The 18,039-nt window shown below is 45.4% G+C and overlaps 5 protein-coding genes and 3 non-coding genes across 8 annotated transcripts; 3 read left to right on the plus strand and 5 right to left on the minus strand.

Annotated features, from left to right (window-relative positions):
• Positions 1-5,582: 5,582 nt before the first annotated feature.
• On the minus strand, positions 5,583-5,655 carry BDW43DRAFT_t87. The gene has a single exon. It is a non-coding gene; the product is annotated as a tRNA-Thr (tRNA).
• A 793-nt stretch (positions 5,656-6,448) lies between these two features.
• Positions 6,449-6,521, plus strand: BDW43DRAFT_t82. The gene has a single exon. It is a non-coding gene; the product is annotated as a tRNA-Thr (tRNA).
• A 1,290-nt stretch (positions 6,522-7,811) lies between these two features.
• Positions 7,812-9,095, minus strand: BDW43DRAFT_38599 (uncharacterized protein). Its single transcript, XM_032049988.1, has 2 exons — positions 8,717-9,095; positions 7,812-8,642 (listed from the first exon to the last, which is right to left on the minus strand). Exons 1-2 carry the CDS (start codon positions 8,943-8,945, stop codon positions 8,116-8,118), a joined length of 756 nt encoding a protein of 251 aa, XP_031901915.1. The 5' UTR covers positions 8,946-9,095; the 3' UTR covers positions 7,812-8,115.
• A 642-nt stretch (positions 9,096-9,737) lies between these two features.
• On the minus strand, positions 9,738-9,810 carry BDW43DRAFT_t86. The gene has a single exon. It is a non-coding gene; the product is annotated as a tRNA-Thr (tRNA).
• Positions 9,811-12,113: 2,303 nt separating this feature from the next.
• BDW43DRAFT_309460 (uncharacterized protein) lies at positions 12,114-12,470 on the plus strand (the record flags this gene model as incomplete). The annotated part of the gene is made up of 1 exon (XM_032046707.1): positions 12,114-12,470. One exon carries the CDS (start codon positions 12,114-12,116, stop codon positions 12,468-12,470), a length of 357 nt encoding a protein of 118 aa, XP_031901916.1.
• A 663-nt stretch (positions 12,471-13,133) lies between these two features.
• BDW43DRAFT_38626 (uncharacterized protein) lies at positions 13,134-13,600 on the minus strand. The gene has a single exon (XM_032049990.1). It carries the CDS (start codon positions 13,511-13,513, stop codon positions 13,277-13,279), a length of 237 nt encoding a protein of 78 aa, XP_031901917.1. The 5' UTR covers positions 13,514-13,600; the 3' UTR covers positions 13,134-13,276.
• Positions 13,321-16,523, minus strand: BDW43DRAFT_38616 (mRNA splicing protein SYF1). Its single transcript, XM_032049989.1, has 5 exons — positions 16,345-16,523; positions 16,170-16,286; positions 16,062-16,115; positions 13,990-16,001; positions 13,321-13,931 (listed from the first exon to the last, which is right to left on the minus strand). The coding sequence occupies exons 1-5, from the start codon at positions 16,432-16,434 to the stop codon at positions 13,652-13,654; spliced, it is 2,553 nt and encodes an 850-aa protein (XP_031901918.1). The 5' UTR covers positions 16,435-16,523; the 3' UTR covers positions 13,321-13,651.
• A 127-nt stretch (positions 16,524-16,650) lies between these two features.
• On the plus strand, positions 16,651-17,960 carry BDW43DRAFT_38641 (H(+)-transporting V1 sector ATPase subunit D). The gene is made up of 8 exons (XM_032049991.1): positions 16,651-16,718; positions 16,782-16,894; positions 16,955-16,965; positions 17,025-17,350; positions 17,411-17,459; positions 17,515-17,524; positions 17,576-17,616; positions 17,667-17,960. Exons 1-8 carry the CDS (start codon positions 16,704-16,706, stop codon positions 17,882-17,884), a joined length of 783 nt encoding a protein of 260 aa, XP_031901919.1. The 5' UTR covers positions 16,651-16,703; the 3' UTR covers positions 17,885-17,960.
• Positions 17,961-18,039: the final 79 nt, after the last annotated feature.

An 18,039-nucleotide genomic window follows, 5' to 3' on the forward strand; every position in this document is an offset into this window, starting at 1 on the left:
AGCTCCACAATCGGACAAAGGGGAATGAACTACGTCAGAATTATCTGACCGTCTTGACACTAGTTCCGTCCGGTGTGGGCTGGTCTTATCGACAGGGCCCCAATCGGAAATCTCACAGAAATTTTCTAGAAGCTCCTCCTGTTCCACTTTTCGCTGCCTCGTCTTCTGGGGACGGATGCGCCGAAGGGTGAAAATGCTGACCCTCCCCCCTATCCTTGATTATGCGTCCCACTGCCTCCCGGAATTTTATTGAATTCGCCCGTAGATTATAGTTATTCTGTTATACATACAGATTGCGGTAGTACTGCGTCTACTGTTGGGGGCAAAAAGAAAAAAAAAAAAGTAATAAAAAAATAAACCAATGCTTACTTCGTACATCAAAAAGATAAAAAATAAACAAGAATGATCAAAATAAAATACAAAAATTAGACCCACAAATTTCCTATTTTACGTTTTATTCTTTTCCTGACTCTTTTCGAGTACTCAGTTTCTTCTACGCGGTAGGGTAAAAAACCGTATCTTTCATCATCAACATCATGATTATTCAATATTACGTAAATACACGGTATGGACCGAAACAAGTCAACGCATCATTGACACTGACATTGACATCAAATAAGTAACTATTAGAAAGCATCTGACAGAATGACTCAAGGGTTAAAGCCACTAACCTGTAGTTGTTGTCTGCGCACAGATAAACCTCGTAATGCCTCCTCTCCCCCCTCTATGGGCTCAAAAGGCTAGAGGCTGACGGGCACGTGTTGGCGTGTCGATCGATCCTGAGGGAGGAGAAAAGGAAGCTGATCAAAAGTTGAGTAGACTACCTAGTCTAAGGATGATCCCAAATATCCAAGAGGATGCTCAAGATGGTCGGTGCTGGTTGCCTGAAACTCTGATCTGTTTGTGATTCATCACCTCACAGACCCGAAGGATGGAGATCCTAGTTTCAGCCAGACTGCCGGGACCGCTACCAGCCGCCAGAACCTCAAGCTCCTGACTCTCGCAGGGTTCCTGGACATGATCACTCTCAACCTGGTACGGGAACCGGTTAGGAAAGAGTCGTTGATTCCTTGCAGCCTTGGCCAAGGGGCTTGTGTCAGGTAGGTGTGACTGGTCGTTTCATCCTCGTACTATGGGATATTATTAGCATACTGTTGGACAGTACCTGTAATGAACCTGTACCTTACCGGGATGTTTCAGCTTTTTCCAGGGGCTGAGCCGCCAAATCAGAAAAAAGATGATTGGTCGGTCGGCTCGATCCTGGCTTGCAGATGAACATAGAGTATTATTATCTGTATTTAGTACTCCGGTCTACTAGTAGTATACATATTATTTTCTAGGTACCTTAGTACCTACCTTTTTAAGGCACCCGAAAAGTCTTAGCATTCAACAAATCCGCTTGAGATTTGGTCGGTAGTACTTAGTAGTTCCCGTTGCTTTTGAAAGTGTTACAATTTTTTCCTCACGGCAATCCGTGCTCCAGGTTCTGACCGTTGAAGTTTGACGGCTGACCCGTCAACTTCCCAAGGTTTATAGTTAGTAACCCATTCCTGTTGGGCAATTAGGAATCAAACGCACAAATAAAACAAATCACTTTTTAATTAAGGAAAAAAAAAAAAAAAGAGAGACTGTAGTGGATGCTATCCTGAGCCGCTGTGGCTGAACCTCCCTTGCTGATATCATCCAAATTCGCTGACCACGGATGCGAATCCCTCAGCTGGTATCATATTCATTCCCCTGTCCTCTGCATGACCACCGTATTCGAGTTTCCTTTATTCTGCAATGCAACACCTCTTCACGTCCGAATCCTGTTTACTGATTTGATTTATATCCCTGCTAGTGGACATTAAACCACTGACAATCAATGGATCCGGATTCAAGCAATAATATTCCGGCTGTAACTATGGAGTGCAGTAGTGCGATGAACGGCGTACAGCGGATCTTCTGCAGATGAAAAGTGGCCGGGGTGTGGAAATGGACGGAACGCATGTCACCAAACCACTACATCCAAACTTATCAAGTATCCGTTCACCGTCGATCCGTCAGTATCTGTCTAACCAATCCTTTCTATTAAATTCTGCGCTGTTTAATTTCCACGATTTGCCACTGTTATTTTTCTTCGGAGTACGTCTCCCGTCCCTCCGTACTCCGTCTTTGTTAGTGGTTGGCATTAGTGAGAGATTGACAAGATGCAGGAACGATCTTCCATTGGATGCTGATCTGCCATCGAACTTTTCTGGATCTAAAATTTATTCTAGACATGCGTAACAACCGTGTGTCCCGGATTGATATTCGACCAAACTATCACATGATCCCTCATAAACCATATTAGAGTTTGATTTTTACTTTTTACCCCTTGTCCCTTTTTCTTTGGTTGAATGTGGCTGAAGGGTGGAAAAAAGACACATGGCACGAAAAAAAAAAAGAAAAGGAAGAAAAAGGAAAAGTGGAGATACAGTTCCGTAAAATGAGATCTCCACTATGAAAGCGTTCATTCCGCGCCGTTGGAGAGTTAGCCTGTAAAGCTCCTTTGAGCGAAAGCTCAGACTCATCCTCATGCGGAGAGACTAAGGCAAGTCTAAGCCCTCGGCTAAGCAGGCAAAATGCACAATGGGCTTGGAGGAATGCGATGAAATACCGATTAGGCAAAGCGAGATTACTAGGACACGAGAAGGACTATTGATGCGCACATGACTACACATTGAAGGGCCAGCCTTACGTCCAGTGTGCTTGCGTATCACCATCGAACGGTCTGGATACCCCCAAGAAAGGGATATTCTCACCAACCTCGGCGTAAAAGTAAGGATCAATCCCGTATGGGACCGATGGGTACTTGTTTGCCTCTCGGTAGAACAACTGCAGTCCTTCCAGAAGCCTTCGTTCCCATGGTTCACCGCTCATTAGTTGGGACTCCATTTGGTTCTTTGATGAGGGGATTCACCGCTTAGCGCCAGTACTAGCAGCCCACTAATCGGGGTGGAGTCCTCTTCTTGTCTCCCCAAGAAAGGCAGGTTGTTTCACTCAGCCCGTGGTCCTCCAGGTGACCTCTTTTGGTTTCCAGGAACCGCACCAGGAACCATCGGATCCCTTTAGAGTCGTGATGTCATGACCTTCGGCATCTTCATCCATCGTTGAACTCTGAATGCTGGCCTGCAACCTTCAACTTCCAATCCCGTGGAGAGTCCGGGATATGGAAATCCTAGTGCCGCTGAAAAGCAGAAAACGCGGAGATAAATCGGTTGCCTGAATAAGGTTCTGTTCGACTCGTCTTACTCGTCCCTGGATCTGCTGCAGGATCTGAACAGCCACCGCTAGCACCTCCACATCCTCTTTTTTAAGACTGCTAAATGCAAACATGAAGATGACAAGGCTGCAGTATCGCTCGTATATGCACTTTCTATAATGTTACTAACCAGCAACCGGCGACGTGACTCCAGTCACGAGTGTCCATAAGTCCCAACGGGATTCGCCCAGTCTAGCCCCTATCTCGGCGACGTGGCGGTGTTTCGTTCGGTCCAGAACTATAGGTTTGATAGGGAACCATGTAACAGATAGAGCGTGAAAACAAACCAAAACAAAAAATAGTAAAAAGGGGTACCTGCGTCCATTCCTCAGGGCCTGCCTCTTTTTCGACTTAGTATCTGGATTGTTCGACAAGGAGCTTGTTTGAGACTTAAATGAAGCTAGGATCTAGTGAGGCTCCACAATCATAAAAGGTTCTCTATAGGGAGTACGATTAAACGAGATTGGGCTATATCGCGTTCCTTCTTTGATAAATAGACAGTTGTCATATCACAAAAGAACATCATGAATTCAATAAAAACAAAATAGCTTGGCCTATAACCAACCCCATAACTCCAGAGATAAATCCGGCCGAACCAACCTATACAACTCCGTACACCCAATATTAAAATCTTGACACACGCCCATATAGAAACTCCCCATGTAAGTCATACATACCTACATACATGTGATACCTAAAATTGTAAATGACTTGCATGACATTTACCTAATACCTGCAGCAACCCGGAAGTCTAAATTGATCTTCAATATTCTGCAGATATGTACAACCCTGCATAGGGTAAGTACATGTGGCGTGACTCAGTAACATGTCCTTCAATTTAGGGCTCCGTCTTATGGTTTCAATAATATGCGGTGTAATATAATATATATGTTGTATGCATATATGGACCCCATCGGAATACCCCATTCCCAAAAAGAAAAGAGAACATCACGCACTATATGCGTATCTCATATAGGTGCTGTACATGAGCTGGGCCCATATCCAGCTGCGTTGGGAATGCGGGGCTAGAATCCCAGCGGTGGAATCCCTGTATGTCGTCATCCAGGGATGCGTGCGCGTATCTTGACTTTTCCTGGACGCCGTTACACGGCAGGAAAGTACGTAATATTGAAAATTTGAGGAAAGAGCTGCGCACACCATGCGATATATGCATCTATCTTAGTCAACAAGCTTGATATTGGCTGTGGGTGGTGAGTTACACGGAACACGGCTGGATATTGAAGGGAGCTGGTACGATGCGATGAATGTCTTCGATCGAGTCATTCTAGCTACAGTAGATAAGCAGAGGTTGGTTGTGCTGAGTATTGTTTGACTATAATTTATGTAGAGATCATAAGGTGCTTCGTGACATCGTGACAGTTACATTTTCACCCTCTGTGAATGGCGTAGGGAGGTAATTCGTGTGAGCTGAGGTGATTGCTGTATTACCTCTTTTGTTTGCGTTTTGTTAGGGGGGGCGCTGGCTGGGTTTTTGTCTGGATTATGGCTACACGGTTGGACGAAGTTGCTTTTTCTTACTTCGGGCCTAGAGAGACATGGCATCATATAACCACCGGTAAGTCAGATTAGCTGACAGAGCAAATGGTTGATGTTGGTTTGAAGACCATTATGTGTAGCGTAAGATGGCTTCATTAGATATGACTGCTGCCCATATGAACAACAAAATATATGAAAATCTATCATGCCTTTGAACTGTAGATAACATTGCCTTCTACTTATGTGTGTTACACTGGTCATCTACAAAAAGGCCAGTATAAATAAGGCCTTATCAATGGCCCTATAGGTCTACCTCCATACCCCTGGAAGATGGCCCGTAGAACAAAGGCCTGTGAAGAACCAAGCAGGCGTATTGACACATTCGAACGACCTAGCTGCTTGGTTTCCACTCTTTTATTAAGATCGTGCCCTTTCCAGTCGTGCTGCTGACTTTAGTTCAGACACCCTTCGAGGATACTATTGCACACTAGGAGTAGCAGAACTAAAGAGGGAAAAGCGCATGGTAGATGATAAATGCGTAGCTTTAGTGGGATGAAGGTCCGCGGTCCTCTACCAGGAAGAACCAGTATAGCCTAGCCTTGGGTATAACATAATTCACCATGGTAGATATATTAAGAATCAATGGCAAAGCAGTTTAGTCGTAAAAACTGAAAAGCAAATGAGAATCAAGCATGTTTATGCTGTGGTTCTATCAACAACATCTGCTCTGTATGTTATGTACATACGGAGTACTTCTATGGCGCCGTTAGAGCTAGATTTGACTAGCAAAAGGTAAAAGAAATGCTCACACTCGGATTTGAACCGAGGATCTCATCATTACTAGTGATGCGCTTTGCCAACTAAGCCATGCGAGCTATTTTATGGGCGTCCAGAAATTTTCTTGATCTATAAGGGCGGTACAGAAGAGACGAAACCCATCCCATGGCCAGTTCCTCAAAAGGATGGCTGGTATGATGACGATAGTATAATGAGAACCAGAAGAACGCTTCACAGATTTCCTTGACAGTTAGTTAGATCTTAAGAAAAGGCAGTGTGTGTGACCAGGAGAAACTGGAGCCTGTTCGATGTCGTAGTTGTCAATTTACTACGATGATATGATCACCCTTCCCCAACGTCATCCCATTGAATGGTGGAATCGCCTTGTATATGACTGCGTACACTATCCCTTCTTCTGGCGGAGGAAAGAGCCTCAGCTTCTGTATTATAGCAATCGGTATACACATAACGTTTCTCAGCAGTTTTGCCCTTGTATCTTCAACTAACTGGTTGGCATTGTCTACCGAAAAGCAAATATCCTTAGTATTGACTGAACAAGGTTTAGTTATTGGAAGGTGGTACATCTTGATTTCCGCATCTTATATACTTTAGTACTGAGTCAAAACCATACCATTTATGTGACCTACAATTCCAGTTCTACATAGTGCTACACACTATTATTCGAATGGAAAGAGCAGACGGCTCATGTGCCGTACGGCCCTTACCTGATACATCTAAATATACCATCCATCGCTAACAACCGAAGGAACAACTGCTATGTCTTGATTGTGTCAACAATTCCCTTTGGCACTGTGCATACACTATCTTTGAACACCTGAAAACTAGGGCTAGTTATCTAAACCATATTAATCAGAAGCGCTCAACGAATCGGCTCGCATGGCTTAGTTGGCAAAGCGCATCACTAGTAATGATGAGATCCTCGGTTCAAATCCGAGTGTGAGCATTTTTTTTTTTGTTTTATTGCCAATATCTATGTCTAATTCAAATAGTCTGAAGTATCTTGAAAGGGTAGTAGCCATTGTCGAACATTTTTCATCATCTCTTTGCAAGAGTAGCCCTCATGAGGAGCTTATTAGTGAGGCATATCAAGAGCGATATCGAAGAAGTGAACCTACTAATTCTGGCTTGCCTACTCAGTTATTCAGAGATACCTCTTCAGAGGGTATGTCTTTTACTACCGAGGTATATACCTAAGATACTTTTATTTTTCGGGTTGAAAAGATACTCTAATCCGCATTTTTATACCTGTAGTAGGTTATGTCCCTTGAAACCAGATGTTGAGCTCTGGATTCCAACACTCTGAAAGAGCATATTCCGTAGCTTACTAGTAGATACATCGGATTTGTGATCGTCAAATTGAAATGTTTAGATGACTAGGAGAAGAAGAGCTCAGGCTCGTAGGTTTCGTACATATTCCTCGCTATTAAGGTTAATACATTCGGGTACACCGGACTTCACGTCAGGATATATTGAAGGATCTAGGTTATGAGTAAACGATATAATGTTTCTATTGCTCAATGATGCAAAGATCTTAGCTGTGTACTTGCACCACCGTAGAAGCATGCCGATAGACTTCATATGTACATTCATTCAGCCTATGGTTCTCTCCTGGATATCAAGCAACATCAAGGATAATCAGAATTCCTCCAAGCAAATGCAAACAGCTAAGACAAACAATAATATCGCCATCTTACTACAGCCCATGACGATGAACATGCAACTGAATCCATAGTGGTATAAACATGTTGACCTCCCATCCTGTATAGTCCACGATACCCTATTATTGGACATAATCCACGGGACTGACTGGTCTGAAACAGGCCTTCGAAGAAACCATGCTCGCGTGATTTCAGGCTCAGCATCTCTCCCTGCGGATAGTATGACAGGGGAAATGCGCTGCTTATGCAAGATAAAATAAGCCCTGAACATGTGCCTTCATGTATATGGGTGTCTGGAAGCTCAAAAAGGAAGGGTTGCTTTAATAGTTACCCAAGTCATCGTTCATGTGCGTATAGAATTACCACTGATTATAGGTGAGTGATAGAAACGACTGAGCATGACATACTCGTCTCCCACGTGATTGACAAGATAAGCCCAAACCCTGGTGAACTGCAGGCACAGCCTGGGCACAGGGCTAGTGGTGGTGCCAATCAAGTGGCTCTCGACTGGCCACCCAAATAGAGAGTGAGCTTGCTCAGATTCGGCTGCCGGGATCATCTTCCTTCTCGGAGATTCGGGATTCGGACCCAATTCAGAGCAACGCATTAATCAGATGCTGCCGGTTTGTCTGATACTAATGGGCTCTCGATATGAAGTATCACCCAGACACTAAGCTTTTTAATAATTCGCTCGTAAGCCCCGTGCCCATTGCAGGGAGGAGTCTTGTCTAACCTTGTCATTGACTTCGTCATCTCCAGCGTATCCTGTAGTCACTAGGGCAGAGCTTCTAATCCTGCGAATGAGGAATGGAATACCGAGTGTATGCACTATACATACTACGACAGCCCAGCCTACCCAAGAAAACACGAACGTTCAAATCAACTAACATCTTGCTCTTCATCCACAACCCCCTGAGCTTGTGTAGACATCCACTCCTCCATCAAAGCCTGGCGTGTAGACTCCGAAGACACCGACTTTGCTCCAGCTTTATCCCCTTTACGCGTCACAAGCAAGCATAACACCCACCCATAGATATTAAACCCCTCATAGTTCGTCCTAAAGCGCATCTTTTTATCATCCGGTTCCTCATCCTTCCGACGTTTCGAAACGCGCCGACTAGCCGCGGTATCGACTGGTTCATCTGTATTCCGTCGGCGTTTGCCCCTTGAATCATTCCCTTCCTCCGCAGTAGCTTGCGGGATATCGTGCAAATCGAGATTCGACTCGCTGTCGCTCTCGACCACAATACCCCCATCAACACCCCCGCTTGAACCTTTCATAGGTCCAGATTGATTCCCCATTCCTTCCCTCAATGTGTTCTTGGGCTCATCAAACTCCTTATGTCGCGTGAGGAGCGAGTGACGTGTTCGCGACTCGCGAAGAAATAATGAAACCTCAAAGTCCTCTACATCGAGCGTGCGGTTAGCGATCGTAAATATTACCGTGATTTTGCAGCGGCTCCAGCGTAGGGGTACATACCTTCGGCGATCACATCTTTGACCGGCTTCCCTTTCTTCCTGGCAAGGAGCCTTTCGTTTTCCTCGCGGAGTTTAGGTAGGATTAGAGGTCTGACCGCAGTGAATATCCGGGGAAGCACGGAATCTCGGCTGTCGAGGAGCCATCGTGTGTCCGCAGGGTTTTCCAAGTAGATCCGGCATTCGAGGATGGTATATTTGCTTATTCTGAGGTAACGTCGAATGGGAGCCATGCTGCGATTTGAGTGATGTCAGTGGAGGGATGGAATTCGCAGGTAGGGTCGAGGAAGGAGGAAAGAGGGAAGAATAGTATCAATTAGAACTACGGGGAGGTAAGGTAAGAAGGAGAAATAGATATATAGAAAATGATACCTATGGCGGCATTGAAGGTTGCATCGAATTAAATTGGTTTTCTAGTAGTATGACATAAATACCACATGATCGCGAGGGTTTTGCCAAGCTTTGATAACGATATCTACAGTACCAGCAGTCAATCTTAGCTGCAGAATTAGTTCCATTGGTATGGTGGTTGCTACTAGTTAATACTATGCTGTTACACAGGATTCATCATCATTTGTATTTAAATTAAGTCTGTGGCCTATGTATGCCGCAAGTCTACTAAGACCTTCAAACATGCTCTATACTCGGGCTTTGGCCTGTTACAGTTACAATCAAGCTGTCTCTTCGAGAGCGGATTATCTCGCTAGATCGATACTGAATTACGGCTTTAAAGTTACTTTATTCAGAAGAGATTGACTAGAAAGCTGTGTTTGATTGAACTCCGTATGATAATCTAAACATGTTGTCCATAGTTCGTGTGTAAAGAGCAAGGACTTAACACAGTAACACTATAAAGTCGAACTCATAATCTAAAAAGGAAAAGGATCCTAGCATCGATATCTAATAAGGCAAACTAAATACAAATTGCGATACAAAAGTAAATTCCAATACAAAATTATCAACTTGGAACATTTACCAGAAGGTGGAGGGAGATAGATACCACCCAAAAAAATGGTGGGAAAGCATGCTCACACTCGGATTTGAACCGAGGATCTCATCATTACTAGTGATGCGCTTTGCCAACTAAGCCATGCGAGCTATTTGTCCAATATAGGACATAAAAAGGATATATGAAAGTAAAGTTATTAATACAGTCCGTATCACATACAGGACTTGAATATTTAACCTGATTCCGTGTTGGTTGAGAATCTATATCAATCTTGACATCTATTTCTTGACAAGGCACCTTTTTTTTTTTTTTTTTTTCTTTTTTCAGAGCAATCTATTGACAATGGACCAGAAAGTGTATCCCAGAAAGGTTGGGCAAATTGAACCATAGGGAATGATACAGTACAATATCATTCAACATACAAGGAGAAAACTTATTATTATTATTCCACTGCCATTAGACTCAATATCCTCTCACAGCGTATTCGTTATCATTTCGTAATTAAATAATACGTTCTTGACTACGAATCCAACTATGATATTGATTCTAGTCCAGGACGGATACTTATACTCTCATTAATCCCCAGGCTTCGTTCTTTCTATGGATCTTGTCATAAACAAGACCTTCCTTTTCTGGAGCAGCATGCTTCCTCTTAAGTTTCCTGTGACTTTTCTCATCATAATTAGTCTGCGTCTTGTGACCGCAATAACCAGCTCCCCTCAACGAACCTTGAGTCCTAGTACTGCTTCGAGTCACGATGTTCCTGCCGCCCACCTCAACTCCAGCTCGTTTGAAAAGTACCAGCCCCCACGACCAGAAGGATGACGGGCTGAGGGAAGTGCATTTGAACTACTAGATCCTGCATTCTTCATCGTGTCTAGCTTCAGCACTCACAGTACCATCTCTAGAGAAGATGCGGAGGCTCGTGTACCCATGGACTTTGCTTCTGCACAAAGTTTTACCACTGGAGTAACTATATTGTTCACAACGCGCAGGATGTAAATGGTATGTTATTCCTATGTGGATGTGAGAAATACCTTCTTGTACGTGTTGGAGTAACAATAGTCTAGGAGGTAATGGGTTGTATGCCTATTTATCTTTCCATGCTGAAATCAAGTGTGTCAGGGCATGGTCTTGAAGAATATATCCCCTTCTCCTTGTTATTCTCACTCTATGTATAGTGAGGTAACGGGGCTAGGATAGATGCCTAACAGTATTAGGTCCTACAGACGTTGATCTCTACTGATACCTCAAATCTAATTTTTTCAAAGATGTGTTCCAAGTTAGAAAGTAACCACAGAGATCCAGAATCCCTCTAGTTCACTCATGACACTGTTTTTAGTATCTCTTATCAACTACACTCGAGCAGAGCGTATGATGCGAACATCCACCTATCTAGTTCAACTTAATACATATGTAAGTCGAGATGAATGTCGCAGGACCGTCCCCCTGTGGAAATGTACGGTTGAATAATTACTTGTAGATGCTCATTGCTTAGCATTCATATTCTCGATCTGGGATATCCCGAAGCCCATTTGGACCACCCCCATCACCACATTGTGGCCTCCCGTGCACTGTAATCATTACCTTTTTTTTCTTGGGGGGGAATAACCACACACAGGAAATGAGTCAACATCCTCTCTCCCAAGCATTGGTAGGAATATGAGTCCATACATCACTACAAGAGCTTCACCTCCCCACACCCGGAGTGGTGTTGTTTGGGTAGGAGGGAAAAGATAAGTAGAATATCAAAACAAGCAGCAATATCTATCTATATGTAGAAGTACATTGCCAATACTCTACTTACTAACTCTACACTTCAACACCACCATTCCAACCTCCTTGTCAACGTTTAGGTCATGTATAAAACAGCCAAACCCCCGCTCTTCCCAGAAAACAAGTGAATATAATATTCCATAAAAAGCAACGCCACCACCTACCTCGACACAACTCCACATTTCTATGCTACCTCTTATCAGAAATATAGCCCTCTACCGAAAATCCAATCTAACAACATGCGCGGATTCCCTCAGCATTCCCCTAGCTGACGACTTTGGCTGATGATCAACCCTTGTCTCTAAAGCCTGCGTGCCATACCCAACTTCACAATTCATGGATATCACTCGGAGCTTCCTACTTAACTATCTATTCTAAGATATTCAATCACATGTCTACTATCACTTACCCGTTCGCTTGATCGCTGACTCTACCCTCTTCACTAAACCATCTGATATTAAAGAAACTCCTTCCTTCTCCAAAGCACAAACCAAAAACAACTACGTTAGTAAATCGACCTACATGATTCTGATTCTCATAGCCAATAAGAACGACATGGCCTCCAACTCAAGAGAGATGGACTCGATGTCAATCAAAAGCGAGTCATCGGTGACAAGCGCTGAGAGCAAGGATCAAGTGTCCAAGGGCGAAGTGGCTAAAGACAAAGTCTCCGAAGATGAAGTGCCCAAGGACGAAGTATCCAAAGAAAAATGGCCCGAAACCCCCCCAAAGCCCAGAGGAGACGGGTACCAATGCCGACGACTCCGACGAACTACCCAAGAAAGTAGAGGACATGTACGGCAAGGTGGATTGGCTGCTCAAGCAGACCGATTACTACAACGACTGGAATCAAGAATACCAGTACAATGATAACCAGTACGACGATGGGGGCCAGAATGGCGTGTATGAGGATAAGGAGAAAGGGGACAAAGATGAACCGTCGGAGACAGAGTGTGTGCAGGCTGATCTTATTCTCCAGACTACTGTCGCGTTGGAAGAGGCGAGGGCTGAAGTTGAGGACCTGCGCAAGTGAGTGCAGGCTCTTTCTGAAGCGATGACTGGGTTGGTGTTTGAGAAGCATGAGTTGGGTAAGAAGGTTAAGATGTTCGAGGCGAAGACGCAGGATACCAGCTCGGCGACGTATTATTTCCTTACAAACTACAAGAAGCGGAAACTTCGTCGTTCGCTGAGTACAGCTGAGCGGGAGCATCTCTTTCATTGGGAATGTTTAGGTCCATGATAGGAGTGTCTTAGCTGATAGTGAGCTGTATACTTCTAGGCTGAGGGTTGACTATTACGTCTGCATAAGGTGAACCTTCATGTTATTTCTGTAGTGATGAGTAAGTGAATGACGGTTTTTGCGCATTGTTAGTATTTCTTTCTTTCTTTCTCTCCCTTTTTTTTTTTTTTTTTTTTTTTTTTTTTTTTTTTTTTTTTTTTTTTTTTAGCTATCTTGATCTACAGGGGATGAGGCCACGGTCCAGCTGGCTGCGCATGCTACCTACATAGCCTCAATTCACCATATCTGTACGCCAAGCTGGAGGTATATCTGAGACCAGGGTTGCTGATGACTGGAAGGCCGGTTCCGACTGGTTTTTCTGATTCAAGTTATGCTAGCTTCGAGCAGATATATTCTAATTATGCACATTCAAGCGTAATTATGCTGCTGACTACACATAACTTATCTCCAAAAATCTCGTGTAGTGAGTTGGGGAACTTATCATCAACCCTATCTTTCCCCGTACTGAGCTGCAACCTGAGATCGCACATACATATTACGCGAGACCTCCAATATCCTCAATAAATAAGGAACGTTGCCGTTACTGAAGATAATTCGGTTTATACAGACACAGACAGATAGAGGGAAGACAATCCGCAGAGCACCAGATTGAGATAGCCATTTCCGTCTACAGTAAACGCCGTTGAAGGTATCTCACAGACCACCAAGAGGAGCGGTGTAAATAACAAACAAAGGAGAAGTGAAGGACAGATATGACATTCACGGTTCAAGCAAGTGATGAGATAGCAGACAGCCCAGGAAAAAAAGGAAAAAAAAAGGCTGCGGGGAGATATCATGCGGATAAATGTTACAAGGTAAACATCAAGGGAGTGTGATATTCACGCATCAGTTTGATGATAATTGAGATAACTCGGCCAGCGCAACTATCCAAAGCCATAACGGAAACACAAAGGTTATAATCGCAAGGTATTTCTTCACTCAGCGTCCATGTCTTCGTCAAGGTCAATCGCATCAGGGTTCGCGGGAGCAGCTGGCTGCTCTTGACCCGCAGGTGGAAGTCGATTTCCACCCTCCGGGCCAGTACTGGCAGCGACAAAGCCCACCGGAGCACGCGCTTGCCGCTCCAGCGCTGCCATCGCATCTGCACGGTCTGTCGAACCATCTCCTTCTTCGACCCCCTGTTCGTTGCCACCTTCTTGGGTTCGCTGTTGACTGCGAGCAATAGCCTGGGAGGCGATGAAATTGACATCGGTGCTGTTCAGTAATGTTAGCTTTGATCCAGAATATTGCCAAGTCGAGAAAGAATACATACTTGTACTGTGCTTGTACGCTTCTCTTGATACGAAGCATCTCCTTGAAAGTGTCTTCGTTGCCGTGCTGAACTTCGAATGCCTCCCATTTCTGCCAGAACAGAGCGTTGGTCCTGGGGTCGCAGAACTGAGAAGCATGGCCGTAGATAGCACGGGCCCGGTCGATTTCGCCAAGTCGTCGTTCCATTTCTGCAAATTTGAGGCACATTTCCTTGGCTTCTTGGTCGGGCAATGCCGCAATAGCCCGTTCGTAGATCGGTCTCGTGGAGGGTAATCCAAAGTTTGAAGCAGACTTCGTAATATAGAACTCGAACATCTCGAATCTGTCCTCGTCGGACACCGCCCGTGTAGCGCGTTCGTAGATTCTCATGGCGTGGCGGGCCAATCCGCGTTCCTCTTCTAGATTGCCATACATTAAGTAAAGTGGCTTGGCGAACTTTGGAGGACATCCATCCAGAGCCTGTTCGAAGAGATCCCGCAGTCTTTCAATACCGGTCTTTCGGTCCACTGCTTTGGTCAAGTACAGGTTCCAGAGCTCAAACGCAACCGGGTAGCTGAAGAGATCCAATCCCCGTTCATAAACCTTGAACGAATCTTCGAAGTATTTGTGTTCCTCTAAAAGGTTGGCATAGTTGACCACAGTTTGAGGCGTGGCGATGCGTAGCTCGAAAATTCGCTCGTAGACTTTCTTCGTCTCTTCTAGTGATGCGACACTCTCAACCAGATCGACGTAGAAACTCCACAACTTCCAACTCTTATGAACACGTTGCTGAGGTGATAGAGTTTCATCGAAGTAGTCGACTGTTGATTTCTTCGGCGCTTGCGTCGCCTTTGCCATGATTTCGACAGCCATATCGAAATTCTCACCACGAAGTTCCATTTCTGCCCATTCACACCATGTCTCAGCGAGCTCGGCAACCGATTTGAAGGGAACCTTCACAGCCTTCTCGAAAATAACCCGGGCTGAATCTAGATCACCTCCATTCTCGTAGAATTTAGCGTAGTTCACCCAGAGCTCAGAGAACTTCCCATGGGCCTTCTTAGGACTAATAGCCGCGATAGCTGCCGTGTAAGTGTTGACAATCTCCGTCTTGTTATCGCCCCACAAAGCAACCCTCTTTTCCCATTCGATGACATTGTTAGGATTCTGTCTAAGCAATACATCGTTGACAAGGAACGGTCGACGGTCCATGAGTTGTTCGAACCTCAGCATTCGGAGATCGAGATCGAAATCGGCCTCTTCATCGGATTGGGCTTTATCGGCGCGGACGGCCGCCGCTTCCATCAAATTTCCAATGATGGATTCCTCAAATTCAACATAGGAGTCGAAGATAAGTGTAAAGTCGCGAACTGTCATGACTGTCGTAATGCCTTCCTCGAAGGTATCCCGGGCCTTTTCGAAACTGCCCTTGGTGATCCAATATGTCGCCAAACCAGCCCACAGTTTACCTCGCTGATCGGCGAACCGGTCGATTCCACTGCGAAGAATTGCATCCACATCGATGCCGACCTGGGGGCCTGTTTCGATCTGTTTCGCCTTCGACACGAGCAGGTCCACCATTTCAGTCCACAGTTGAAAATTGCTCTTCCCTTCCTTTGACTGGAATCTGGGATTGTCGAGTATCTCCATGTATCTCTTCACGGCTTCAGTGTATTGACCCATTTCCACGAGAAGCTCTATATACTCCTCCGCGTTCTCTGGGTGGATCTGCATGTAACGAGCCCAAATTTTCACGGCTGTTTGGCCCGAAGCAGAACGCGCAAAAGTCTTGTAAAGTCTCCATATTCTGTTGTGTTGAGTGACGGGCAGGGCTCGTAGCGCACGGTCGAATGTACGTCGTGTTTGTGTCACGAGGGGCTGCTGAAGTAGGAACGAAAGATACATTTCCCAAATCCGCGGCATTTTGTTGAGGAGTATGAGGGCACGCTCGAAAAGGGCGTTAACCTTCTGAAACTCAGTTCGGTATATAGTCGGGTTGCGGCCCTTGAGATGCTTTGTGCGGAATTCTAGGTACTACTATAATCAGCAAACTTCAATGCGACAGGGCGGGGTGTGACGAATGAAGGAACGTACCATCTTCCACAATTTGTAAGATCTGGGGAGCTGCTTACAAGCACGCTCCATCACCTGTGATAATGTTAGCAGCATGTCTAGTATGTGTCAATCGCGACAGAACCCTACAAAAGCTTGCTCGTAAAGCGTCCCATGTTGCTGCTTATATTCGATATAAGAAAGCCATGGCTTGATACTGCCGGTATCCCTAAGGAGATCCTGTTCATATACAGTATCCTGATCGGCCTATGATCAGAACACACATTTAGCCTTTGTCCTACAAAAATCCGACGCCACAACTTACTATCAAATAGAGATCCGGCCCTGAGGCCACTGTTCGATCCATCTGCGCGTGTTGCCGGTGGGATCTCGGGGGCAGGAGTGTCCCTGGCATTTCGCCACTCAGTCGAGCGGGATCGGCTCACACGGTCAACACAGAGTGCGAAGAAAGGGGTGTAGCATTAATTGAAGCGTTTTCTGGTCGCGTTGGCAGATAGCCGCCTTAGAGGCTGCAGAGATGAAGTCGTGCAGCGGGCACGTGACCTGCTATCATGCGGGCCGAAGGTGGTCCAAGCTCCCCTCTATCGCCGTTCGTCATCTCGACGGTCTCCCTGTCGTGGCCTCTCTAGATCAAGTTGAGTGTGCTCCCTGCGTCTATTAGCCATGTCGGGTGCTGTGGTAAGTCTGCCACTGGCCCATATCTTCGTGTTGGCCGCATGTTGATGGCTTTCTCGCATTCAGGGCCGTGAGGCTGTCTTCCCGACTCGCCAGTCGCTGGGGTTAATGAAGAGTAAGCTGAAAGGCGCGGAAACGGGCCACAGCTTGTTGAAGAGAAAGAGTGAAGCCTTGACAAAGTAAGTCCATGGCCCAAGGTTCAATTGAAAATGAATATACTAAGATGTCATAAACTACAGGCGCTTCCGCGGTAAGTGGGCACCATGAGCGCATTTCCCCGCACTATCCCAAACTAACGTGGGAAGCCAGAGATTACTCGACGTATCGATGAGGCTAAACAGAAGATGGGGAGGGTCATGCAAATTGCTGCTTTCTCTCTGGCCGAAGTGAGCTACGCTGTTGGAGGCGATATTGGCTACCAGATTCAAGAATCCGCCAAACAAGCCCGATTCCGTGTACGCGCCAAACAAGAGAACGTCTCCGGTGTCTTCTTGCCTCATTTCGAGAGCTACACGGAGGATGGAGTCAATGACTTTGGCTTGACTGGTCTAGGGAAAGGAGGCCAGCAAGTTCAACGGTCCCGAGAGACATACGCTCGGGCGGTAGAGACCTTGGTTGAACTAGCAAGTTTACAGGTACGGACGAGTGAAGAAAGGTCAGCTGAATATCTCCGACGACTGACGCTTGGAATCTAGACCGCATTCGTTATTCTAGATGAGGTGATTAAGGTCGTCAATCGGAGAGGTGAGTACCCTACAACTACATGCGAGTCCATGCTCATTGCTAACTTCGTCTATAGTTAACGCCATGTAAGACACTCCATTTAGTAACGGAACTCACAAACTAACTTGTCTTTCCAGCGAGCATGTTATCATTCCTCGGACAGAGAACACCATAAAATGTCAGTAACTTTGAATAGTTCACTTGTGGTTCGCAGCTAACATAAACTAGATATTATGTCCGAGCTCGACGAGCTTGACAGAGAAGAGTTCTATCGACTCAAGAAGGTTTCAAATAAGAAACAGCGCGATACCGCCGCCGCGGACGCTGAGATTCAAGCCGCGCGAGAGAAGGAGGCCCAGAAGAAGACTGCGTTGGAACCCGAAAAGGAGGCACCTGACGCCCCCGATGTCCTCGGAGAGCAGGAAGATGCAGATGTCATTTTCTAGTTTTATTCCCCTTTCCATTTTCTCTGTCTTGTAACTAGTGTACTTTCTAGCATGTAGCTGTCATTGGTATCATTCATACGCTTATTTTTCTCTTCCTGCACCTCACTTATTACAGTATCGACCTCCATGGAGAGAAGACATAAAAATAGAGTCAA

This window comes from Aspergillus alliaceus (assembly GCF_009176365.1).
Source record: "Aspergillus alliaceus strain CBS 536.65 unplaced genomic scaffold BDW43scaffold_13, whole genome shotgun sequence".
NCBI classification, from domain to species: Eukaryota; Fungi; Ascomycota; class Eurotiomycetes; order Eurotiales; family Aspergillaceae; genus Aspergillus; species Aspergillus alliaceus.